Source organism: Protopterus annectens, chromosome 8.part0, assembly GCF_019279795.1.
Source record: "Protopterus annectens isolate FY-2018-M chromosome 8.part0, PAN1.0, whole genome shotgun sequence".
Lineage (NCBI taxonomy): Eukaryota > Metazoa > Chordata > Ceratodontiformes > Protopteridae > Protopterus > Protopterus annectens.
In genome coordinates this window covers 1280835242-1280862660 of record NC_056741.1, presented here as the reverse complement: position 1 = coordinate 1280862660, position 27419 = coordinate 1280835242, and the positions used below count along the sequence as shown (strand labels likewise).

General features: G+C 40.9%; 1 protein-coding gene across 1 annotated transcript in view; it reads right to left on the bottom strand.

Annotated features, from left to right (window-relative positions):
• Positions 1-27419, bottom strand: part of POU2F2 (POU class 2 homeobox 2) — a 386014-nt gene that overhangs the window by 43238 nt on the left and 315357 nt on the right. The window contains exons 9-12 of the mRNA XM_044080798.1: positions 19319-19467; positions 18782-18955; positions 13246-13312; positions 8079-8244 (exon numbers count right to left, since the gene is read on the bottom strand). Of these exons, the coding sequence (XP_043936733.1) occupies positions 8079-8244; positions 13246-13312; positions 18782-18955; positions 19319-19467 (556 nt within the window). The remainder of the gene's footprint in view (positions 1-8078; positions 8245-13245; positions 13313-18781; positions 18956-19318; positions 19468-27419) is intronic.

The following is a 27419-nucleotide window of genomic DNA, read 5'->3' as shown; positions in this document are numbered from 1 at the left end:
ATTTAGTTTAAGGCCATGACTCCGGCACCAGTTGTCCATTTCAGTGAGGCCTTTCTGTAGGATGTATGTGTCAGCTGGTGTATCGACTATGGCGCCTAGTTTGCAGTCATCTGCGAACTTTGTCAGCCACAACCCTCCCATGTTTGCTTTCACATCTGAGAAATAAATGCAGAACAAGAGGGGTCCCAGGACAGAGCCCTGTGGGACACCACTTGTGACTGGCTTTGAGTCTGACATGGCTCCAGCGATTTTGACTTTATGGGTTCTATCCTTTAGCCAGTTTGCAACCCATCTTGTGACATATGGATTTACATTTAAGCTGTTGAGGTTGTCTATGATGCCAGAGTGGGGTATTGTGTCGAAAGCTTTAGCCAAGTCCAGGTAGGCTGTATGGACCGCTTTGCCCTCGTCAATGGCTCTAGTGACTGTCTCGAAAAAGTCAACCAGGTTCAAAAGGCAGGATCTGCCCTTTACAAAGCCGAACTGGGTGGGATCAACTGTCTGTAAGTCCCCAATGTCTCTGTTTATGAGTTCCATAATGATTCTTTCCATAGCTTTGCAGACCAGGCTGGTTAAGCTTATGGGGCGGTAGTTACCAGGGTCTGTAGAGGTGTCTCCTTTGTGGAGTGGGACTACTGTTGCTGTACGTCAGTGTTCAGGTACATATCCTGTAGTAAGGCTAAGGTTAAATAGAATTTTTATGTGCGGGTTTAGCTCCTCTTGGAGTTCATGTAGTACGCAACCCGGGATACCGTCAGGTCCCATTGATGCTGTGTTTTTAGCTTTGCTAAGGGCGGTTCTCACCTGGACATCTGAGATGACAGGGAGATTACATTCAGCTGGGATAAGTATTTCTTCTTTTGGGGGTGAGGGAGGGAAGAAATTTGCACTGAACCTGTCTGCCAGAATGTTGACAATATCTGTGGGTTCAGTGTATTTTTTGTCATTGTAAACTAACTTTGAACATATCTGAGGGTTTCCGCTCAGGTTTCTAACATAGCTGAAGAAGGCCTTGTGGTTATCATTAGTGTCCATAGCGATTTTTCTCTCAAAGTTGGCCTTGGATGTTTTTATGAGAGAACGTAGCTTTCTACTAGTGCTGATCAGAGATGCCTTCTCTTTATGGGATTTTGCTCTGTCGTGCAGTAGCTTCCTTCTTTTGTTATACAATTTGTTTATGGCTGGGGTCCACCAGACAGGACGCCTACCTTTGGTGGAGAGGGTCTTGGTTTTATTTGGGATTGCATGATCCATGCATTCTTGGAGATGTCCGTAGAAAGCATTTGTGAAGGATTCTGCATTGTGGGATGTGGTTTCCACTGGCCCAGTGGGCTTAAAGGATACCATCTCAGTTTTAAGAAGTGTAAAGTCGGCTTTTGAGAAGTTTTTCACTGTAGTCTTTTGTGTTGGGGGTGGAGGTGGGATATGTATATCCAGGGTGATTAGTTTGTGGTCAGATCTCACTAGTGAGGGGTATACTTCCGGTGTGGAGCACTTTGTCCCCATGTTTGTGATAATCAGGTCTAGTATATTATCTCCCCTTGTGGGAGAGGTGACTAGCTGTTCCATTGCATTTGAATTTATGAATTCCAGGAACCTTTGGGCTAGGGTGTTTGGGCTAGAATAATGCACCCAGTCTATGTTAGGGTAGTTGAAGTCTCCCAATATAATGGTGTTTGGTGAGACATTCATATCCTCCAATGTCTTCAGGAAGGCTGAATGGGGTTCCTGAGATTGGGAGGGTGGTCTGTAACATGCTACCAGTTGTATAGCAGTTTTGCCTACAGTTAGTTGCACCTGGATGGTCTCTGATGCTTCATGTGTTGCCACTAACCTGGAGGTGTGGGTGTCCTTGATGAATATGGACACTCCCCCTCCCTTTTTGGTTTGGCCCGAGTTTTGGGGCCGAAAAGCATGATACGAGGTATAGCCTGGTAGCACTGGGGTGCTCTCAGGAGCCTTGAACCAGGTTTCAGTTACTGCACAGACATCGATGTTCTCCATACTGAGGAGTGCTTCGAGAGCCTGCATCTTGAGATTTAGATGTCTGGCGTTGAGCAGCATTACCCTTAATTTTTTTCCATTTTTGTTTTCTAAGGAGGTGGGTTTGTCTTTTGAGCCTTGCCTAAAAAGGCACTATGGGGGTGGCAAGAGCCTTAGCCAATATCCGGAAGCCCAGTGGTGACAGATGCAAGCCATCCCTTGCGAAGCAGCGTGGCTTGTCCAGCATGTCATTCCAAGCAGACAGACATTGGATCCCCCTAGAATGACACCAGTATTTGAGCCAATTATTAAAGCTGATCATCTTGTCTTTGTATGTGGCATCATTCTTGGTGAGGGCAAGATGCTGCTCAGGGTCAGGGTCATACCAGCTTGGGCTACATAATCAGAGAGCTCCTCTATGTCTCTTTTCATGTAGTCCAGGGAGGTACGTCTCAGGTCATTCACGCCGGCATGGACAATGACGGAGTCATATTTGTACTTGCTTTGGAGTGACCTGAGTGCGTGTGTTATGTGGCGGATCCTAGCTCCCGATAGGCAGCTCACCGTTACCCTCTCCTTGTTCAGCCTGGTAAGCGGAACGTCAGTGTGTCTGACTACAGAGTCACCCATTACTAGTGTATCAGGCATGGTGTTTGGCCTTAAGGGCTGTGATTGTTTGACACACTGATTTATTGAAGTATGTTCATAGGTTCCTAGGTTCATAGGTTCATACTAGGCTGTCTGCCCTAGGGCATTTATAAGCCTAGCCAGAATGTGTTTGGCTTTCGCCACCCATTTTAAATTTATTTTGCTATGCCCTTTTTCAAGGTTAGTATACTGTGCCTCTGTCTAACAGTGACACAGAAGTGATACCCGGGGTAAACCTACGATCTCCCATCCACTCATCAAGATTCCTCTTGAAGAGAGTCAATGAGGGACTCTGCCTAACCTGGACTGGGATTTTATTCCAGAGTGAAGGGAGCCTCTGGGTTATGAATCTGTCCCTCCAGCATGTCCTATTTATTTCAGTGCTGAGGTTCAAGTCTCTCGAGCGTAGCTTGATGGGATTTGGATTTTATGAGGTGCAGCATGTCCATTAATTCGGGTTGGACATGGCTTTATACGTCAGGCACAGATCGCCCTGAACAGGCGGTATGCCACTGAGTAGAGCTGGAGTTTCTTTAACCGGGCAGCATATGGCATCTGTTTGAGCCCTTTGATCCTCTTGGTGAGGTACTTTTGGGGTCTTTCCAGTTGCTGCAGGTGTCTGGTAAGGTACATCCCAAAAGGGCATTGCACTCAATTATGGGCCTGATGAGGGATGAGTAAAGAGGCACGATGACCTCCCTGATCTAGATGTGAATCCCTTCATGATTAGGTGGGCTATATAAAATGTTTTTCTAACCACTTTGGCCACGTGGTTGTCAAATGAGAGATTGCTATCAACTTGGATCCCCAGGTCCCTAATTACTTCTTCTGTACTTAATGGATTACCACCTATGTGGTAATTTGTGGGCACTTTGTTTTGCCAAAGGGGATGACTATACACTTTTGGCATTTAGCTTGAGGCCATGGCTCTGGCACCAGTTGTCTGTTTCTATGAGGCCCTTTTGGAGGATGCTTGTGTCGGCTGGAGAGTCTATTATGGCCCAGTTTGCAGTCATCTGCGAACTTGGTCAGCCACAGTCCTTCCGTGTTGGCCTGTACCTCCGAGAAATATATACTGAACAAGAGAGGTCCCAGGACTGAGCCTTGTGGGACACCACTTGTAACTGGTTTGGAGTCTGACATGGCTCCAGCAATTCTAACCATGTGGGTTCTGTCCTTGAGCCAGTTTGCAATCCATCTAGTGACATAGGGGTTTATATTTAAGCTGGTGAGCTTATCTATAATGCCTGAGTGGGGTATTGTATCGAAGGCTTTTGCGAGGTCCAGGTAGGCTGTGTGGACCACCTTCCCTCGTCAATGGCCTTAGTGACTGTTTCAAAGAAATCAACCAGGTTTAAGAGGCAGGATCTGCCCTTAACAAAGCCGAACTGGGTAGGATCCAGTGTTTGTAGGTCCCCAATATCTTTATTTATGAGGTCCATGATGATCCTTTCCATAGCTTTGCAGACCAAGCTAGTCAGGCTTATGGGCGATAGTTTCCAGGATCCGTTGAGGCACCACCTTTATGGAGAGGGACCACTGTTGCTGCACGCCACTCTTTGGGCACATATCCTGTAGTAAGGCTGAGATTGAACAGTAGTTTTATGTTTGGGTTTAGCTCTTCTTGGAGTTCATGTAGGATGCAGCCCGGGACACCATCTGGTCCCATTGATGCTGTGTTTTTGCTTTGGAGAGCGGCTCTTACCTGAGCATCTGAGATGTCAGGGGGGCAGCACTCTGCTGGGATAGATATTTGCCCTTTTGGTGGGGGGGGGGAGAAGTTTGCGCTGGACCTGTCAGCTAGGATGTTGGCAATGTCTGTGGGTTCCGTGGATTTTTGTCATTTTGGACTAATTCTGAGCATATCTGGGAATTACCACCCAGGTTCCTAACATAACTAAAGAAAGCCTTGTGATTATCCTTAGTGTCCTGTGCAATTTTTCTCTCGAAGCTGGCCTTAGACAATTTTATGTGTGCCCGTAGTTTTTTACTAATACTGATCAGTGATGCCTTCCCTTTTTGGGATTTTGCTCTATCATTTAGTAGCTTCCTCCTTCTATTGTATGGTTTGTTTATGGCTGGGGTCCACCAGACAGGACGTCTGCCTTTGGAGGCTTGGGTCTTGGTTTTATTTGGGATCGCATGATCCATGCATTCCTGAAGGTGTTCATAGAATGCGTTTATAAAGGATTCTGCGGTCTGGGCATATTTTCCACAGGCCCAGGGGCTTTGAAGGATTCCACCTCAGTTTTGAGGAGTGTGAAATTTGCTTTAGAGAAGTTTTTCACTGTGGTTTTCTGGGCAGGGGTGGGGTCGGGAAGTGAATATCCAGTGAGATTAGTTTATGGTCTGATCTTACCAGTGAGGGATACACTTCTGGTCTGGAGCATAGAGTCCCCATGTTGGTGATGATCAGGTCCAGTATGTTTTCCCCTCTTGTGGGAGTGGTAACAAGTTGTTCCATAGCATTTGAGTTTATAAATTCTAGGAACCTTTGGGCTAGGGTGTTGGAGCTAGAGTAATGCTCCCAGTCTATGTTTGGGTAGTTGAAGTCGCCCAATATAATGGTGTTTGGAGAGACCTTCATATTTTCCAGTGTTCTCAGGAAGGCCGAGTGGGGTTCCTGGGTTTGGGAGGGTGGTCTGTAGCAGGCTATAAACTGGAAGGCAGTTTTACCCACTGTTAGTTGCACATGGATAGTCTCTGATGCTTCGTGCTTTGCCACCAACCTGGAGGTGTGGGTATCTTTGATGAATATCGATACTCCCCTCCTTTTGTGGTTCGGTCCAAGTTTTGGGGCCGAAAAGCATGGTATGAGGTATAACCTGGTAGTGCTGGGGTGCTCTCGGGAGCCCTGAACCAGGTTTCTGTTACTGCACAGATATCAATGTTCTCCATGCTAAGTAGAGTTTGAGTGCGTGCATCTTGAGGTTTAGACTTCTGGCGTTGAGTAGCATTACTCTTAGTTTCTTATCCTTTGTGATACCTATGGAGGTGGGTTTGTCTTTTGAGCCTTGCCTAAAAAGGCACTATGGGGTAACAAGAGCCTTTGCCAATATCCAAAGCCCAGGGTGACAGGTGCAAGCCGTCCCTAGCGAAGCATCGTGGCTTGTCGAGCATATCATCCCAAGCTGACAGGCATTGGATCCCCTTTGAATGACACCAGTACTTAAGCCAATTGTTGAAATTGATCATCTTGTCTTCATATTGTGGCATCATTCTTGGTGAGGGTAAGATGCTACTCAAGGTCAGGGTCATACCGGCCTGGGCTACATGCTCAGAGAGCTCCTTTATGTCTCTTCATGTAGTCCAGGGAGGTACGTCTCAGGTCATTCACACCAGCATGGACAATGACTGAGTCATATTTGTACTTGCCTTGGAGTGACCTGAGTGCTTGTGTTATGTGGCAGATCCTAGCGCCCAACAGGCTGCTCACCGTGACCCTCTCCTTGTTCAGCCTGGTGAGCGGGACGTCAGTGTGCCTGACAATAGAATCACCTATTACAAGTGTATCAGGTGTGTTGTTTAGTCTTAAGGGCTGTGACTGTTTGGCACACTGGCTTTGTGAGATATGTGTTGCACGTGTTTTGTTTTGGGGTAGCGGCTGCTTGGGTGTCTGCTTTGGAGGTCTCTGCTGCTTCGGCAGATCTTTATTTAGAGCCTCCGAGTATGTTTTTGTGTGATTATGTGTTTGGTTTGCTGTCGTGGTAGGTCTATGTGAGACTGGAATTGTAGTGAGTGTGGTTTCCTTCTCCTCCTGACTGGTTATGCCAGTACTGAGTTGAGAGAGCTTAGCCTCCAGTTTGGCTATATGGTCACATCTCTCACATGTGTTGGAATTTGTTGGGAGGAGGAGAGGGTTGTCTGTGTACATGAGGCAGTTGTAACATTGCCTCAAGATTCCCAGATTCACCAGCTGGACCGGAGATTGATGTGTTGCATGTGTTATGTTTTGAGGTGATGGATTTTTGGGTGTCTGCTTTGGGAGCCTCTGTTGTTTTGGTAAGTTTTTTGTTAGAGCCTCTGAGTATGTCTTTGTGTTATTATGTGTTTGGTTTGCAGTTGTGGTAGGTCTATGTGGGACTGGGTTTGGTGTGTGTGTGGTTACCTTCTCCTCCTGTCTGGTCTTGCCAGTCCTGAGTTGTGTATCTGTCCGGGGGGTTTCTGAACTCACTGCGGGAAAATTCAAGATACTCACAGGGAGTTTGGTCTGGAAATATGGCAAGAGTGACACAGAGTTAGAAGACAGCAGATCAGTTTCTGTGTAAAGACAGTCTGTGACAGAATTAATACTGCAATGAGCTCTTTACCAAAAACACGTTCAAGTGACTGGAGTACAGCAGCAAAGAAGAAGAACTCCATACTAGAAAAAGATTAGCCTGAAAGAAGGTGATGAAGTTTTGACAGCACACTTTGGTTAGACAGGAACATAAGAATGCATAAGATATGGACTAGAATGAACTTGGATATCAAAGAATGACTGGTACAGGAAAAAGTAAAAGTGCTTTATGGCAGAAGAAAAAGAATGAAGAGAAAGGTATGGATATGACCGCACTATCACAGCAAAGTATCTGTATGACTGGGACACTGATTTATGGCTCTTAAAATAACAACATTCCATTTCCATGATATGAAATCTAGGAATCACACCCACAATTGTATATGTAATTTCAGGCCATTACCATGATTTCAGTATACTTTTTAGTGCATCTTCTAGGTACAGGATGCTCAGTACAGCAAACTGACAGAATTATAAGTAATAAATATGAGAAAAAATACAGGTTGTAGTGAAATAACATTCCAGCCTAAAATGCCAAATTCCAAGAAAATCACCACTACTCAGTCCAGATCTGTGATTTTCTGGTATTTTTCACCAGTAAAAGCTGAAATTAGGGGTGGGTTTGACATAATGGTTGAGGTCTTCACATCACAGACACAAGATACAGAATTTGATTCTGACCTCAAGTTATTGACTAGGCTTAAAATGGTCCATCACTGCAGTTAGCCTTGTATTTGCCTATGAACCTATGAATCAGTGTCCCTTCTGATGTTTGCAAAGTTAGCAGTATAAAAGTCTGTTACAGACACTTAGTAGACATTCGATACAGGCATGCAGGACTGAATTTATTTCGGCAAGAGAACAAAGATTGTTAACTGTGGAAACATTATGTTATCTTAATTAGTTAGAGATACAATTAATTACGTATGAACAACTTATCAGTTAGCACAGAAATAAAGCATTCACTAATGCAAAAAACTGAAACAGTCTAAGCTGAGAAGGCTGTATCATATTACATTTTTGTAAGCGATCTAGACTCTTGAATGCCATAAACAGTTCACTATTCTTTACATCCTTCTGTTCTGACTTTTAACTCAAGAACATCCTGAGATTCTAGCTGTGTGTGTTACCAGTCTCTTGCAGTAGAAGCTGCATTCTGCATACTTACCCTGTGCTGGGATTCAACCCCGATAAGCTAATGGGTGGGTGTCCTCCACTCTGTGGACTAGGATTTGTGCTGTTGTTAGGAGGTGGGCTTATTGAATTCATTGTTTGAACAACCGAAGAATTTCCAACCGACCCAGAATGGCCAAGTGACGAAGACAAGGTTGTTACTAAAAAACAATGGACAACAAAATAGTTTAATATTTTTTAACATTACAGTTTAATAATACAAATGCAACAGACTCCAATGCCATTAGAATTTATCATCTCGGAAACCTAATAACTAACCTAGAACCTCATATTACAGCAAGGCTCTGTTTTAATCTTTTTAGCTCTGTTGTTGCACCTCTTTAATATTTTGTATATTGCCATCTGATGCCTACATACTGTGGAATGTGGCTGAACCAACATTTCCTAGAATGCTGCTGTCTTCCTCATATGTTACTGCTAAGGTAGCATCTACTCAAGTATCCTTCCTAAGATGAAAATGTATTGTTTATGCTGTAATTCATCTTCTGTGCCTTGATGAGCAAAACCCCCATATTTACCCCCAGCATCAACCTATAGTCTTCAGTAAAAGTGTCCAGTTATTTTAGAACCTCTGCAAAGGAATGGACATAAAACAGTCTCAAGCCTTTAGCAAATAACTGATGAAAATGACAACCATGTGTGGAAAGGTCATGCAGCATAACCTGAGAGGTAGTTTGGGGGGGGGGTATAGAAATCACAGAAAAAGAACAGTGCTGTCCAATCTTGAGGAGCTATATGCAAACACCTATGCCATAGATTTCAAAATGTCCCATTGTGATATATACTAAACTCAGGGTCTACAGTTACATCATCTGATGGTGAGTAAGTTTCTTGTTTTGTTGATGTTTACTAAATGGGTGAAGGTACTTTTTTACCTACCAAGGAAGGAAAGTGTGTTCTCTTCCTTGATCAGAAAATGTGGTGGAAGAGTAAAGTTGGTTTAGACTTTTTAGGAAACAATTTAAGTTATTTTGCTAGAAGCATAAACCCCTGGTGAGGCACTGGTAAAAGCGTTTGGGAAAATGATTTACAATTTCTAGGCAATACTTCTCAATACGTTATGATGATACATTTCAATTCACTACAACTGACATCTTGTCAGTATTTTTCCTTATTCCCCTTCCATCATTCCAGCTGTTCATAGCCTGAATTTACACTCTTGTCCCTTATACTCTCATATTGCAAACAGTAGGAAAAAAACAGTATATGTTTTAGCAAATGGGGAAGTTTTCAGTTTATGTTATATCTGTAAGTAATGTTTTGTTACTCATATATTCATAGAAAAGCAGAAACTCATAGGAGTTAAACCAGTTTTCAAGGGCATTCCAACTATTTCACTGAATGCAGGGCACATTATTGGAAATCAAAAGGGACTTGGCAAACTTCATTCTCGTAACTCCAAAAATGAACATATTATCCATAGTTTACTCTCTTGATGTAGAGGGTCTCTTGCCTTCCTGTTTCTCTTTCTCTTTTCAAATCTCCCTTATCAGAAGAGTTACATCTTATGATGGAAAGAAATGAGCCTTTTACTGGAGCTCGTACTTGGCTAAATGAAAAACATGTTTCGTTTGTAGAACTAACCATTCTGAAGATCTAGTTACTTGCTTCCTCCCTCTATGGGACCAGACAACATCTCTGGCTGCATCTAAATTGCTTAAAGCAGGAGCTAGTGGCACCTCTAAGTACCCTCTTTAACCACAGTCTAAGCACTGGGTATGTTTCTGCAGATTGGAAAACTGCCACTGTCATCCCCCTCCACAAAGGGGGCTCCTCTGCTGACCCCGGGAACTACAGACCAATAAGTCTGACCAGCCTCATATACATGGCCATGGAGAGAATCATAATGGACCTCATCAACAAGGATATAGGTGACCTTCAAACACTAGACCCACCCTAGTTTGGTTTCATCAAAGGCAGATCATGCTTACTGAACTTGGTGGACTTCTTTGAGACAATCACTAAAGCCCTGGATGAAGGCAAAACTGTGCATATTGCCTATTTAGACTTAGTGAAGGCCTTCAACACCATTCCCCATTAAGGTATCATTGATAAACTTACCCAACTAAAAGTAAACCAGTATACAGTTAGCACAGTTAGGTGGGTTGTTAACTGGCTCAGCAATAGAACACACACACGGTTAAGATACAGGACTCATCATCCACCTCCAGACCAGTAACCAGTGGAGTACTACAGGGCTCGGTGCTGGGGTCCCTCTTGTTTGGAATTTACTTTTTAGAAGTACAGGCCAAAACAAAAGGTATGTGGCTAATAAAGGTTCCAGATGACTGCAAGCTGGGCTCAATCACTGAATCCTCTAGTGGCATTGTCACCCTTCAGGAAGGTCTTACTCAAACCAATGACTGGTGCTAATGTCACGGGCTCAAGCAAAACACTAAAGGGGCATCATCATCCCCTTCCACAAGGGAGACATCCCTGCAAAGTACCACATTAACAATGATACCTTAAGTAACCAATCTGTGGTAAGAGATCTGGGCACACAGGTTGACAGCTACCTCTCCTTCGACCATCACGTTTCCGCAGTGGTGAGGAAAGCCTTTTATGTTGCCCATCTCATCAATAAGGCATTGCCTCCAGAAAAAAAAAGAGGTTATAACCCATCTGTACTCCTCCCTTATTAAACGAATTATAGAATACATTTTGCCATTTGGTATGTACCTCACCAGGTACCTCCAACAATTGGAGAGACCTCAGAAGTACCTTACAAAAAAACTTCAAGTTGTCCAACACCTGTCCTATGCCGACAGACTAAAATCCCTGTCACTGTACTCTGTGTCCTACAGACTACTCAGAGGTGACCTCTGCCTACCCTATAAGGCAAACACTGAGCTGCACTGATGGAAATGTTGTGCATTAGCAAGAAAAATGGTACTCGCTGCACCCACTCTAGCCACCTTTACATGAGAAGCGATATTAACAGGACCTGCTGGAGAGACAGGTTCATCTCTCAAAGGCTCCCCTTAATCTGGAATAAGCTTCCAATCCTAATAAACCAGAGCCCTTCACTGACCCTCTTCACGTATAATCTGGATAATTGGATGGGGAATCTCAAATTCACCCCTGGGGTTTTACCTGCGTCCCTTCTGGACAGGGGCAGCAGGTGTTAAGTCAGGTTTACTAACAGCATCATTAAAAGAGGGGGAATAACTTGGATAGGCTTGTAAGGCCTCAGAGTCATTAGCCTAGTAACCTCCTATGATCCTATGCTCAGTTCCAAAGTCTGCAGACTACATGAATCACCACTGTAAGTCTAGCCTCTTACACTTCTGCTAAAGTTAACTTTCTGCAATTTCAGCATGTATGCCCCACATACTACAAGTTTCTTCAGACTTCTCTGTTAAAGCACATCTAAAATGTGTTTTGCATCTCAAATTCTTAAAGTTTCATTAGAGTTTTGGTTTTATATCTGAATACATAAGACAATGCTACCACCCTTTGAAGCTGTTCCTGTACAGGACTTAATATGACATTCTTAAGAAACACTATTCTTAAGCTGCAATTTCAGCCAAAATAATTTTGGAGCTTTAGGCTTTGATGCATAAAACCTCCCTATATTGTTTTGCATCTGGAGTGTTTTTTTTTTTTCTTTTAGAACCATTCAATCCTTTATGCCAAGTGTGTTTTTAGATGGATCTCTAAAGCACTCTCTTGAACTACCAGTCTTTTTGTATGGCACAAAAATATAGATGAAAGACATACACAACTTAGACTATAAAAATGATTTATTTATTTACATTTGTTAATTGGGTAGTGTCCGACTGGGCTGAAAAAAAAAAAAACATTTTCAGCGGAGACCCGGGAGAAAAGCTCCACAACAAAAAGAACATTGTAATGATAATTAAGATATTAGAGACTAGCCTGCAGCAGTGGCACAAAGAGACAGAGCCCTAACTACAGCCCAGGTGACATGAAATCAAGTAGCAGCTTGGGTGCGTGATGGCACAGGCTGGGAAGATGGGCATATCCATCCTGGGGAGGGGGGTCTGCATGCCCAGAAGCACATGTGTATGGTCTGATTTCTCTGGTGGTAACCTGTAAAACAAGTGCACAGCACTATGATGTGAATGGGCAGGGGTAACTTGCTGATATAATCCCCTTGAAGAAGTAAGGTGTGGTTCAGTACTGACAGACATTGTCTGCCCATGTGTGGCTTGCTGCTGGATGGGCAAAAGTATGGGAGTGATAAATAAAGAAAAAGTAAACCGCCACTGATGGCTGCTTTATTGATGGCCTTTCATAGTACAGCTTCACTCCTGGTGGAGTTAGAATGACTGGGATGAGTGAAGGGTAGGGGCCTGATGATCAGAGTCTGCCTTGCAGTTAATGCAGACATTTACAGCTATGAGCTGTTAATGAGCTACTTCCTGTGGTCTACAGTTTGATTCCCTCATCTTCCACTTGTCTGTTGTGTGACATTAAGTAAGACACTTAACCAGACAGTGATTAGGGGCATTTGGGAAATTGGGCTAGGCTCCTGGATAGTCTACTGGACTGCATGCCTAGCAAATACCTACATATGAACCTACATTCATTGATTAAGCCTACAAACAAGTGCAAAAATAAATGATATCAGAACCTCTGTTCTTGTTTTCTTTCATGCAAGGCAGATAAGGCACTCCTTTTGCTAAACAGTTTTGATCTAAGTGGTATGCCCATTATTTTTTTTTCTTATGACCAATAAAACAATAAAATATCCAGTCAGGGCTCAGTCAGACCTGCTGGCTAACATTTCTATCAATATTTTAAAAAAGTTTCTCCTTAAGCTGAATATGAAGCTCTTAACTGGACTTCTGCTACATAGTCAAAAACATAGCAAGCTAAGACAAAGAGAGTCTTCACATCTTGATCAGCATAGCTACAACACTGTCAACCCCCCCCCCCCCACAACAAAACACCAGGTGCTGTGCAATTTTTCAGGCTGGTGAGATAAGCCCAGATGGTTACATTTGTTTGCAGGTTGGTTTGTTTTTTTTTTTTTTAGTGATTCAGAAACCAGAATGGATACTTCCTTTTGGTTTTGAGGACAATGAGGTTATGTTTTCATTTTTAGCTGTAAATAATTTTAGCCACAAGTTTTCCTTATACAGGGGATGTTACAGAAGGTAAAAAGGTGTTATTACCTGTTGTGCTGAGGCTGGTAGATGCCTGTGAGCTTGGCAAGTTTATGCCTGTCCCTTGACTCGTCACCTGAGATAAAAAGGGAGACAGAAGAGTTACTGGGAATATACTTATGTGATAAAAAAAACTAAAGGAATTCAGAATAAAAAGAGAGCTCAATAAAATACAGCAGGAAGTCAGCTGGGCTAGTGCAAGTTGTAAGGGGCAGAATCCATTAGTGTACTTATGTCACAGAATATTCTGCAGCATCAATTTCCACGTATTGACAAAAACCTGTATCAGGGACATATTATGTGCCAAATAACATTAGACAAACAATGAAGCAAGTAAAGGGAAAAACACTAGTAGACTTATCTGGCCTGTGTTAAAGAATACATAACAAAGAATTCACACTCGACACTCATGAGTGCAAGTGTTGCATATCACAGGCCAACATTTATCAGAGTACACAGACCATGCACACTCATTTATATGCTGAATACCACTGGTGGTTGATGACTTCAAAGCAAGGATGGATGCATACGCATTCACGCACGTGCTCACACATACGCACACACTCGCTCACAAATGCATTTATACATGCATACTCACACAAACACACAGCTGACATACTGCTACATAGAAACATAGTGCACTGTACCCCAAAAAGATTTCCAATGTCAGCTATGAAAAACTGAAAAAATGAAAGGTATAAGATATTTCCAAAGAACATTAAGCAAACGTGTTGAAAGATGCACAGACACACACACACACACACACACACACACACACACACACACACACACACACACACACCTACTTACTAGCACATTTTGGGTAATTACTTTAGTCATACACACGCACACACACACACACACACACACACACACACACACACACACTTAGAAACACATCTCTAAAAAGTATTTCACTTGCCTTGTTACACTGATCCCTCTGACAGTATTTTGTAGCTGAAGAGTACTAAATTAAAAAAAATACATCAAATCTTACATTCTGGCTGACAGTGTCAACTGAAGAGAAAACATAAAAAAAAAAAAAAATATATATATATATATATATAAAATAAAAAAATACATTTTTTCAATCCTGTATCTGTGATTGTATGCTTGGGTCCATCCACAGCAGGTAAAGGATACCTTCACTTTTTATTTTCAAGATGCCTCAAGCACCAGTCATCTGACACAGCCTAAGCTAGTGATAAATGTCTGCTTACTGTAATTTGTATCCCCAAAACAGTAGGAGGTAAGGCAATAAGGCAAGGTTACCTTATTCACTATGAGGGTTGCATGCCTAAATGCTGGTCTGTTTAAAAAAAAATAGCAAACAAGAATCTGCACATGTGCAGTAACCTGCTGTGTGACTTTAGTGTTCCCAAATGAGAAAGTCAACTATTTTGTAAACCGATGCTCAAAACATCTTTTCTCCACTCAGCATGCAAATGCTCCTTATCACCAACTAGCCAGTAACATCTATGGATTATGGCATTCATTATGTCTCTCTCTTTTTATGTATATGCATAGTAATCTCTCTTTTCAGCCCTGCTCCCTAATTATAAGTTAGGGTGTTTCCTCCCACTATTAATAAATACTGACAACTTATGTGTTTTAATTTTTCTTTCTTGTTTTCTTATTTTTTTCTTTAAACTACTGTAATGGATATAGATAGCAACATAACTAACGTTATTTATATGCTGCTTTGTCATGATTGTAACCTAGTTTGTATGACTGATTTATAATTATTTGCTACTGAAATATTTTATTCTCTTCTTTTCTGTAGAGATTTTTTTTTACTTGTTGCATTTATCCCCAGCAAGCAAACAAGTAAATAAATAGTTAATATCAAAATTAAAACAAATAAAAAAATATATCAACATTTTATTTAGAAGGGCTACAGCCCTGCAGCCTAGTATTACTATATTATAATATAATGATGACACTGAAGGTTATATTTCTGTATTAGGGTTGCCACCCCTCCGTTTTTTTTCCAGACTATCTGGAAATCAAACTGATTCTCCAGTAGTCTGGAAAACACTGTACAAACACCGGTATTCTGTTTCAAAAAAGGAAACAGACTACTGGAGTTTGTAAATCGGCTGATTTGCTATGCTTTTGTTACAGAAAAGCATAGTAAATCAGCCGAAAGCAGGCATTAGGAACAAAAAAAGAGGGCGCTCCCCACCAGATGGTGTCGAAGTGATGTCATGAAATGGGCGGAATGTGCGTGGGAGAAAGGGCAGGGGTGGACGTGGATACTGGTGATGCAAGGGGTGTGGCCTTACTCTGGTTTTAGCCACAATGAAAGGTGGCAAGCCTATTCTGTATAATGATGGATTAAACTCTGATTATAAAAGAAGATTACTAAAATACCTTAGATGAATAAAGCTGATGAGGTTTTTCATGGAATAAGCATTCTTGCTGGAAAGAGTTATATCTGTATTTGTCTTTAAGGACTATATTGTTAGCTCTTTTTTTAAAGAAAAAAGATGACAGATAATGATTATTGTGAAAACAAAATTATAGCAAGGAAATAGTTGGAATGACAATTGATAAATATCAAAGTGGACTCATTTCATTAACAGACATTTTATTTGTTGAACTGATGTTAAATGTGCTAATATTACCACCACAAAAATTAAATGTAACTTAAATTCTTGGGGGAATTTTAACTGTATGTTAGTTAAACAGACATAAGTGTGATTAAATAACCCCAAATTTCAGCACTGGCTAAAGCATTAAAAAAGAAAAAAAAAACTAAGTAAATGTAATGAATTTAAGAGAGCTAAATGATTTTGCAGATTTTGTCTCCATTTTTTATACATTATTCACATGCCTTTTGGACTTAAACCTGGACTAACAGAGCACTTGTATTGAACAAGTTAATTTCTAAAATTGATTCTTTAAAGTAATTTCATATCCCTTATCAAATCATAATCATTGTTATTTTTGTATTTTGTATAATGTTGCTTGCTAGTAACTTGAATCTGTTAACAGTCATTATGTAACTTTATCTCATCAATGTATATGCAATATTTGCAGCTTTTCTCCCAAGGCCTCCACTGAAAATGGGCACTCCTAGGCCCAGTGGACTATCCCGGAAAATAAATGCAAATAAAACAAATGCAAATAAATGAAATAATGGTCTGACATTTATATTAATAGTTAAAAATAAAAATAACAATAGTTAATATAAATTCCTCATATATAAGCATGTTAACATTTTTCAAAGGATAGTTAAATGAATAATTAGAAAAATGTCATCATTTAGTGATAATTGTGGGATTAGTGAAACTGAAACTATAGTTTGAGGGTCACTGAAAACATATTTGTTTGACAGAATTAAAGCTTGTTGTAGCAATAAATTAAAATAATGGTTAATGAATTGGTTATGTTATGAAATTATTTAATTAATGCTAAACTGAAAACACAAAAAGTAATTCTACATTTGTAAATGTAGTCAATGTTTTAGTTAGGAAATATCAACAAGTTTTATACCATAAAGTAGCAATACATTTTAAAAAGTAAAATGGTATTCTTATTGTATTGCTCCTAAACATCTACTATGTATAGTTAGTTATGAGGTCCAAACTGATGTTGAAGAAAAATATGATAAAATGTATTTTAGATCTGGATATCAATAAATTAAGTACTGATATTGAAGGTATTTCAAACGCTTTTAAGAAATATCATGAAGATATTAATAATAAAGAAAATTCAATAGCAGACAAATGCATTGGGGACTTTTACTAACAAAAATGTTAAAAAATAAATCAGTGCTAAATCTATAACTTTATCCATAATGGAAGTAACTGCATAGACAAATGAAAAGATAGTAAAACTCCAGCAGCAGATGGAATAATTCATGAAATATGCAAGATGTTTCCACAAAATATTATTCCATTCAATAGTATTCAAATAATAAAAAAGTAAAAAAAAAATGAGATCTATTGCTGGAGATGTAATATGATGATTAATGTTGATTGGCAGCATGTATTTTATGATTGTAAATTAATGTTAGAATTCTGGAAGAAAAAGCATCTGGTATTTAATGCATCAACTCTCCGATGTATTAAGAAAAATCAGTTACCACTCATTTAGGGTCTTTTATCAGTGGATAATTACAATAAATATATTGTAAGATTTTTGTATCATTAATTTAATTTGGACTTCACTGATACAAGGAGAAATGTATATTATGTTTGTTTAACTGCAGTAACATGCCATGGAAACAGTGTAAGAAATTGGTTTAGATACTAATTTGGCTTACCTGTTTTTGATTATTTAAAACTGAGATAGGATAACTGCAACAGTAATACGCTTAATTATAAAAGTTAATTATAATTTATTATATGAATGAATAAAATATGACATTTAAATGACTATGTTAACTATAATTAATAAAATAGTAAATAAAAATTATCCAATACTGCTAGAAAAAAAAGCAACATTCACTAAATTCAAGGAATGAGGAAAGATGGATAGTTCTGGGAGGAGTGTAAAATACAGTGAACATGGATAGATGGATGTGAAAAATACTAATAACAGGTAGGGAGAGTAAATATATACATTAGTATACAGAATCATCATTTAAGTTATTGTAGAAACTATTTATGTAAAACTTCCGAAAGATATGATATAAATGAAAATATAAATGGTATAAGTGAAATCACACATTTCACTAAGGGACATAGAGTTATGTATTTGCAGACCTACCAGGAAGGATGCAAGTACATGTTTACGTAGGACAATATTGAGAATCAGATGCTCTGGAGAGGTCAGATGAGAACCAGACTGAACCTGAAACAAGTTCCGGCAACAGTACTCAGCTCAAACCCCAGAGCATATAGCAACTTTATATTTAACAATTTTGAAAACAATTTTGGGTAGGCAGAAGTATGTAAATGCTGTGTGTGTGTGTGTGTGTGTGTGTGTGTGTGTGTGTGTGTGTGTGTGTGTGTGTGTGTGTGTGTGTGTGTGCGCGTGTGATAAAGGGTGCATGTGAATATGGAGATATGCAGATATACACACTCAGAATCAGTAAGGTTAGACTGCTGTTGGATGCAGGATGCAGAATTAGTGGGGTAAGTGCCAAATGGTGGTCTCAGAATCAAACAGCTTTACAGCTTCAGAGTAATGTGGGTATTCTTTGATATGTCTGTAATCTAGAATATACCAGGTGAAATTGGATCATCATGTTTTATAAATGTAAGTCACAATAGATAGGTGGACGAAGAAATCTTTATAACAATTATGAATGGAAACTTGCTGGTAAGAATACTTATATCCTGAAAATGATCAGCCATATGGAGAAGTGCTTATCAGAGCATGTGGGAGTATATACCTGAAGGTAGGAGTACGTAGACCTTATAGGTAGGAAACTTTAAGCAAATGTACACAGAAGCAATGGAGACATAATAGTCACACCCATAAAAATGTAAACCATAAACAGAATGAGTGTGAAGCTGTAGGAGCAGATTGACATGCTTACATTTAATAAACTAGTTGGTATGAGCAGATGTATTCAGAAGCTATGACTGCTTACCATCTGAGTGGTATAGATGGGCTTTGACTGGGACACAAGTAGTGGAGTGGTGCTAACAGGGTTGATCCTCTTCTCCTTTTGCCTCCGGTTACAGAACCAAACTCGAATAACTTCCTTCTCCATGTTCAGCTGCTCTGCAATTAACAGGATTTCCTCTGAGGTAGGCTTCTGGTTCTGCAAGATAGGGAAGGAACACAAACAATGAATGCTACCGTCAACAGCATTGTGCTGAATGACCTGTACTTCTACATAAGTATGGAACCTGGTTCTGTTACTAAAAGCAAAACTGAGCTCTGAGTACTAAAAATCATTTGTTACTATACAATACTGTTTTAGATGTAATGAATTATCTTGTTTCATCATTACTCAGGAATACAAAATAACTACTAAGATAAATATCTATCCATTGTTCCTCTTTCTTCATTAAAGCTCTTTGCCCAGTGATATTTTCCACAGAATCTGGTGTTTGCAACAAGAATCATTACACAGTGTCTATTTCAATGGCTACACCCCCATTACATTTCCCCAGCTACATACCGCAATAAAGCTTTTTTCTAAGGCAAAGCGAACATTGGTCTCTATGCTGGTCCTCTTTTTCCGTCGGCGGCCTGGTAACCCATCAAAGCCAATGGGTGGACTGCTCATCTGATTGGGGCTAGGCAGAGTTGAATCCACAGACATAGTTTCTAAACAAAAGGGAGAAACAACAGAGATGTGTTATCATTGCAAGTGGACTTTGTCACCTATAACAGATGAGCTATACCAAATTAATGCTGTTCAGGATTGAAAACACTAGGTACCTATATTGCCCATTCTAGTTTCAAGGAACAACTTTCCTCTTGTTATTTTGACTTTTTTTTATATATGTAGCTCTGCTAAAGGAAATACAAAAAAAAAAAAACATACAATTTGTGTTCCAGTGGTATTATGCTTTATTATGTTGCCAGGTGGTTATATTACTACCAGAAATCATTCACCAAATTATTTTGCATTCGCCTAGTGAGACAGTTCTGTAGATATACTTTGCATTGTTTACTAATAATTTAATATTTTCATTTAATAGGTTGAATTATTTTTTAATTTTCATTTGCCACTCTTTTGAGCTTCAGTTTGCCTCTTGTTGTTCATTTCATCCCACATGCCAGTAAATGCTCTCCCTGAGTACCACAGCTGTTAAGCATAGCAGTGGCTCCTAATAATGTTTCATGAGTTATAAACCCAAATGCCTGCTGTAGGCAGTGCCACACAATCTATGATTAGTCCTCTATCTTTTATGGGGTAGTTAATCTGTAACACTGCATACCCCAAGAAAATGCTTAAAGCAAAGCCGTTCTGAATTATTCACAGAAGTCTGCATGTGTTTCTCATGATGTCTCACATGAAGGGAATGTATGCAGTTGTTTTGAACCATGAACAAAAACTGTAAGCATTGTAGCCATTTCTATGTTGGTTATGTAGGCTTATATAAGAAGACGCATTATTGTTTTCTTAAACAAGCCTACATAACCAACATAGAAATGGCTTGTATAAGAGGACAATTATATATGAAGATGATTAAGTAACCAGATACTGTCATTATTTTTCTATATGAATGACAGGTTTAATTTTAGATCTATCCAACTGCAACCACATTTTGCTATTTTCACACATGGGGTTGGGATGTCCCATCAACAGTGGCAATCATGCAGCGCTAATGATCACACACCAGGTGGCTAGCCCTGCTGCAGTTGCTCTTCCACACTACACACACATGCGCTCCTGCAGACACACATTCACATCTTTGACCAATTTAGTGTGCACACTCCACCTACTTTATGTCTTTGGAATGTGTGAAGACACTGGCGCACCTAGAGAAAAGTCACACAAACACAGGGAGGACATGCAGACTCTGCACAGAAGTCACCCCTGCCAAGAATTAAACCAGAGAACCTCTTGTTGTGAGGCGACAGTGCTACTTGCTGTGCCACTGTGCCACCCTGTTTTAAGCAAAGAAGATTATATTTATGGTTGCAATTTGTAATTTGGGGTTGCACTGATTCTGTTTAAAGAAGCAGGTTATTCTTTTTTATCAGCACCAAGAAGCTCCTGATTTGGGGCTCACCTACCACTCTGTCCACTAAAATACTGAATGTCATACGATGAAAGCCTAATATTAATTGTAATTCCATTCTCTATTGGCTACATCAATGTCAATGGGCCTAGTGAACGTGTTCCTGAGGAAGAACTGTTTTTATGCCAACAGCATGTCCATGAGATATTAACTCCAGTTTTATTCTTCTTTCATTTCTGCAATGGAAATACGGGTAAAAGTTCATAACAAATTTATAGCTTTGCTCAAACAAGTGAGCATAGTAACTCAGTCATTATAAATTCAGAGAAATAGAATAATGGCTTAACATTTATCCAGGTGCAGTACTTTAATGGAACAGATCAGTGTATGCTTTCACCTATAACACCAGTACTTTTTCACATGACACCAGTACTTTTTCATATGACACAGGTGGAAAATGTGCATTGATCTGTATTAAAATGATGTATACAAAGAAGTGATGAGCTGATTTGTTATTTTGTAAAATAGACAGTCCTTTAGGTGTATTTTTCTTGATTCATCCTCATATGAGGAGCTCCAGGAAAGTCACATGGATTGCTTCAAGCCCTGCTTAATACTCCATCTTATATACAATTCAAAAACAATAATTAATTCTGAAAGGTAATTAACAGGCAGATACCAATCATAGTTGCTGACCATTCACTCTTGCCATTTGGGCAGGCCATGACTGATCACTAGCCATGCTGTTCCTTAATGCTGTGCTTTTATGCATAAGCCAGCTCTCTCAATATTCTCTCACCACTGTGTTACTTGCAGCTTCACTGGTGCCAACACTGAAAATTATCCTAAAATTATACCAAACAGAAAAATATTAAATGATGGGACAATCCACTTTGTTAAATTTAATTAAAATAGGTGTCATTATAAGTAGAACAGAAAAGAGGGTTTTGCCACTTTCTTAATCCCCTTTCCCTTGCATCAGCTTGTCAGGAAATAATAATTAAAATAAAATGCAGTGCTGAAATCTTAAGGGGGCATAATACATCTCAATAAAAGTGGATTTAAACAGTAGGTTTATCTTAATTTTATAATTTTAGTTTAATTTAATTTCTCATTCACTGTTTGGTTTAGCTTTATGGTTTAATTTACTACAACTTTTGGTGACTTGGTTTATGTCTTCGGGTGCGCTCAGGGACATGCATGAATGCAGAAGCAGTTTTAGAGTGTGCTACCGCGCTGAGAGAGGTTAATGACTTTACTAAGTATTTAATTCATCTTTTCATTCAAAAGATATTCACCCGGCTTTCTTAGTCTATCATTTTATATGTGGAGTGGAACTAGTGAACTGAACAAAGAAATACAACTATTCCTCCCATATGGCTTGCAAGTTAAACAACATGGCCACAAAACCTAATGGGAAGACAACAGCAAGTAGCAGGAGATCTCAGGCTGAACCTGATAACAAACACAGCTCAATGATGGCCGTAAATACACTGCTAAAAGAGGTGAAGGCAGATCCCCCAAGCTCTTAAGACAACAAGAGCAGAGACAAAATGCAAAATATTGGCACTGAACTCCAAGCTAGAGTGATAAAGTACAGTTTTGTACCTACCATAAATGTAGATGTTCGAGTGTATACACTGCTGCAATCATTACACTTGGGTTATCCTGCCATCAGGCAGTTCCCCAGTCAGCCTGAGTTCCAAAGTCTTGGTCCGGCGTCGGTTGCTGTCGCCTCCTCCCTGACATCAGTGCGACAGGGGTATATAAGATGCAGCCGACGCCATTTTCTTCAGTTTTTCTTGCCCCAGATGTCAGGTGCCCCCAAATAGGTAGGCAATTCAAATTGCTAATAAAACATACATAAGAAAAGCAAACAACAAACTTTCAGTTACCAGCAAATACTCCCCATAGGTAGTAAGGGTAGAAGACATAGGTACGTACCAGCAAGTAAGAGGGGAAGGAGGGAGGGTAACCTGGACTGCAGCAGTGTATACACTCGAACATCTACATTTATGGTAGGTACAAAACTGTACTATGTTCATCGTGTTACACTGCTGCAGTCATTACACTTGGGTAGAATCCCAAAGCTGAGGTAGGGTGGCTGGTTCTATAAGGCATTAGGTGTGGCTATAAGGCCCTGCAGCACAGCAGTGGTGAAGCCAGCTCTGGATTTAGAGTATAAAGGCAGATGGTAATGCTTGGTGAAGGTATGCACAGAACTCCATGTTGCTGCTTCCAAAATATCCTTGGTAGGTACTCCTCTGAGGTAGGCAGTTGAAGTGGCTGTTGCCCTGGTGGAGTGAGATCTAATGCTGCTAGGCACAGGTTTTCCATGGTGCGTATAGCAGAAACGTATGCAATGTCCTATCCATTTGGAAATAGTCTGTTTTGAAATGGCTTTTCCCTGTGCTCCTGCAGCATATGCTACCAATAATTGCTCAGATTCTCTGAAAGCTTTGGTTTTGTCCAAGTAGAAGCGTAACTGCCTGTGAATGTCCAATGAATGCAGTAGTCTCTCCCCTTTATTCTGTGTTTTTGGATAAAAAGTTGGCAAGTGAATAGTTTGGTTTAGAGACACACTTGAAACCACCTTAGTCCTAAACATAGGGTTAGTTCTTAAGGACACCCTGTCCTGGTGGAAAATGAGGAAAGGTTCCACTGCCATTAGTGCCTGTAATTCTGAAACTCTTCGCGCTGATGTTATTGCCAGGAGCAGAGCAGTTTTCCAAGAGATATATTTTAATTCTGTTGTGCTAGCTGGCTCAAAAGGAGGTAAAGTTAATTTTTCCAAAACAAAGTTGAGGTCCCAAGTTGGAGTAGGTGCTCTACGGGGCGGTCTTATGTTTTTAGCCCCTCTGAGGTACTGTTTCAGCAAAGGATTAGAGAAAATTGGTGGATCCATGTTGTAATGAGCAGAGATGGCAGAGACGTGGATCTTGATGGATGAAAAGGAGAGGCCCTTGTCCAGCATCCCAGTCAAATACTGTAGTATCTGAGGAATGTTTGGCACAAGAGGGTCAAGGCTGTGAGCCTGGTTCCAGGCACAGAATCTCTTCCATTTATCCGAATAGGCTTTGCTGGTACTAGGCCGTCTGGCCTCCAGAATGACATCCATAACAGCTTTGGAGAGAGGCATTGCTTGCTTGGCTAAGAAATCTTCCATGCAGCTAGGTTTAAGGTCTTTAGCTGGCTGTGGAGCATCTGATTGTTGTGCTGAGACAGCAAATGTGGTATTTGAGGCAAAATCCAGGGTGGTCCTTGTGCTAAGTTTTTTAAGATTGGGTACCAGTGCTGGTGTGGCCAGTCTGGTGCAATCAGGATCATCTTTGGCTCTTCTTGCCTGGCTTTTATGAGTACCTTTGGAAGAAGAGGCCGTGGTGGGAAAGCGTATACTTGTAGGTTTTTCCAGCTGAATGAGAGGGCATCCACTTTCCATGCTTGCGGATGGTAACTCCTTGTGCAGAATTTCTGTAGCTGGCAGTTCATTGGGGATGCAAACAGATCTATGTCCGGGCTCCACCATTTCTGTGTTATCATTCTGAATATTTGTGGATTCAATTCCCATTCGTGGGGATCCAGGATATTTCTGCTTAAGTCGTCTGCCAGTGTGTTTTTCTCTCCTGGCAGGAATTGTGCTTGTAGATGAACTTGATAGTTTATAGCTGTGTTCCACAAGGTCATGGCTTGTCTGCAGAGGGGGTAGGAGTGAGTGCCCCCTTGCTTGTTTATGTACCACATAACTGTGCTGTTGTCTGTCTTTAGTAGTAGTTGTCCTGGATGCAACAGGTCCTTCAAAGCTATAAGGGCATTTTGTACAGCTAACATCTCTTTTTGATTGATGTGAAGATGCCTTTGTTCTGTGGACCACTTGCCCTGAATACATTTTCCTTTCATGTGTGCTTCCCAGGCGTAATCCGATGCATCTGTTGTCAGTGTTTGCCTGGCTGTGGGTTGAGTAAAAGGCTGTCCCTTGTTGAGGTGACAAGCTTGAGCCCACCATCGAAACTCCTGTTGAAGGCAAGGAATTAGTGGTATAACTGTTTCCAAACTTTGACAGTGTTGAGACCATACACTCTTTAGGTACCATTGTAGTTTCCTCATATGCAGTCTGGCATATGGAATTAGTAGTATGCAAGATGCCATGTAGCCCAAGGCCTGCAGAATTTTTCTTGCAGGGAGTTGGGTCTTTGTTGCCATCAATTGAAAGCATTGAGTCAGTTGTCCTTGCTTGTCTGGCATGAGATAAGCCATCTGGGCCGTTGTGTTCAAGCTGGCACCCAGGAATATTATCTCTTGTGAGGGCACTAGTTTTGATTTCTTTTCGTTTACTGTGTACCCCAGGCAACTTAATAACTTGTTTACAAACGCCAGATGCTTTAGAAGAATGTCCTTGCTCTCTGCTTGAATCAGGCAGTCGTCCAGGTACGGGTAAATCTGAATTCCTTTCTGTCTGCAAAATGCAATTACTGGTGCCAGGCACTTTGTGAAGACCCTGGGCACAGTAGATAAGCCAAAGGGCAGTGCAGAGAATTGATAGTGCATTGGACCAGCTATGAATCTGAGGTATCTTCTGCAGTTTTGTCTGATAGGGACATGCAGGTATGCCTCCTTGAGGTCCAAAGTCACGAGCCAAGCTTGCTTGCCCAGCATGGGAAGAAGCTGCTGTAATGTCAACATTTTGAATTTCGGAACATCCAGGTAAGTGTTTAGAGAAGAAAGATCCAGAATGGGCCTCCAGGCTTTGTCTTTTCTGGAGAAAGAGTCTTGAGTAACATCCTTGCCCTTGTTCCTGTAGTGGTACCTTTTGAATAGCTCCCATGTTCATGAGTGCTTTAATTTGTTTTTGAGCCTCTGCCCATTGATTTGGTGGCAAATTTGGCATTCCTTTTAACCTTGGCAGAGTGTAAAAGTGGAACCTGTAACCTTGAGATACAATATTGAGAACCCATTTGTCTTGGGTGATCATATGCCAATTGTGATAGAAAAGTGCCAGTTTTCCTCCCAAGGGGGCTGCCAAGAGTGAGTTGTTTGGCAGCTGGAGTGGGAAGTCATTGGGGCTGTTTTTTATATGGTTGGTGCCTGTATTCCCCTTCTTTCTGGCCTGATGCACCCCATTGTCGAGGCCTGTAAGGACCTTGTGGTTGACCTCTACCTCTTGGATGTCTGTATCTGCCCCTTTGAGGTCTGTCCGTAACTGGAAAGGACCAATTCTTTGTTGGCCAGTTTCTACTAAATCGAGGAGGCTGAACCTGTAAGAAATCCTTCACTGTTTGCATAGATTTTGCCTTATCCTCCATTTTCTTTAATACCTCTTCTGCCTTAACTCCAAATAAGACATCCTGCTGCAATGGTGCATCCAGTAATTTAGCTTTAACATGATCTGGTAACGTATGTTCTTTTAACCATGCATGTCTTCTAATGACAGAGCCTGTAACTGCTGCTCTACAGAAGGCCTCTAAAGAATCAAAACCACATTGCAAAGTACGTTTTCCCACTTTTTCAGCAGCATGCAATAAATTCTGCATTTCTTTAAAACTAGGAGGATCTGTATCTGGAAGCATTTTTTGTTTAAACTGAGACATCAGAAATTGCTGATATTTTAGCATGTGAAACTGGCAATTTAAGGCTCTCATTGCTAAAGTTGCAGACATATATACTTTCTTTCCCCATCTGTCTAATGCTCTGGAATCTGTCAGAGAGAACTGGATTATTTGCTGATGAGGCCTTAACCCCTTTGGGTCCCTGAGAAATAGTTTCAGGATCAGCAACAGGGCTTTTATACAGAAATTTGTGTGAGTCAGGGACTCTGTAATATCTGTCAGTAGCTGGAGGTGAGGAATCAGGATTTAAGCTGGATTCAGTATACACATCATCCACAATATCTAACACTGGCGGAATAGCAAGGGGTCTGTGTTGAGGTAATAATAGGAAGTCTCTGAGCCTTTTCTTGGATTCTGAGTAATCCTGGCCTTCCCAATGGAAATGCTCCCTCATGGTATGTAAGGTTTCCCCAAAGGAGTAATCCTCAGGCGGAGAGGCTGAGGGAATTGATTCCTCAGCATCAGAATCCTCATAAGGGGGTAAAGAATATCCTAGGTCTGAGGATGAATCTAAGGAAATGGACACCTGGTCGGATGAGTCATAGTCTGCATCCTGTCTAGGCCTTTTATCAGGTGGGGGATGGGACCCCCTGATCAGAGTGATTAGGTCTTCGGCCATTTTGAGCATTTGTTTCTTAGGCATGGAGGCCTGTCCTGGAGAATGCTGTATTTGTTTTTTTAGTTTTTAAAGAAGGCTTAGACTTAGAAGAGGGTGTAATGCTTAGCTGAGCGGGCATGAAGACACCCTCTGAAGCTGCGGGTTGCTCAGCTACTCCGGATCCCTCAGTAGGGTCGGTTTCGGTAGGTTGAAAAACCTGTGCGTCCGAAGGCCTAGCCATCTCCACGTGGGAGTCAGAGGCGGCCTGTGATTCTGCAGAAGCGGTCATCAGGTGCTGCGAAGGCGCCTCGCTGAAAACCGGAGAACCGGTGACTGGCCTAGAAGAGGCTTCGTCGTCAGTTTTGGGCCTTGGATGCCTGTCCTTGT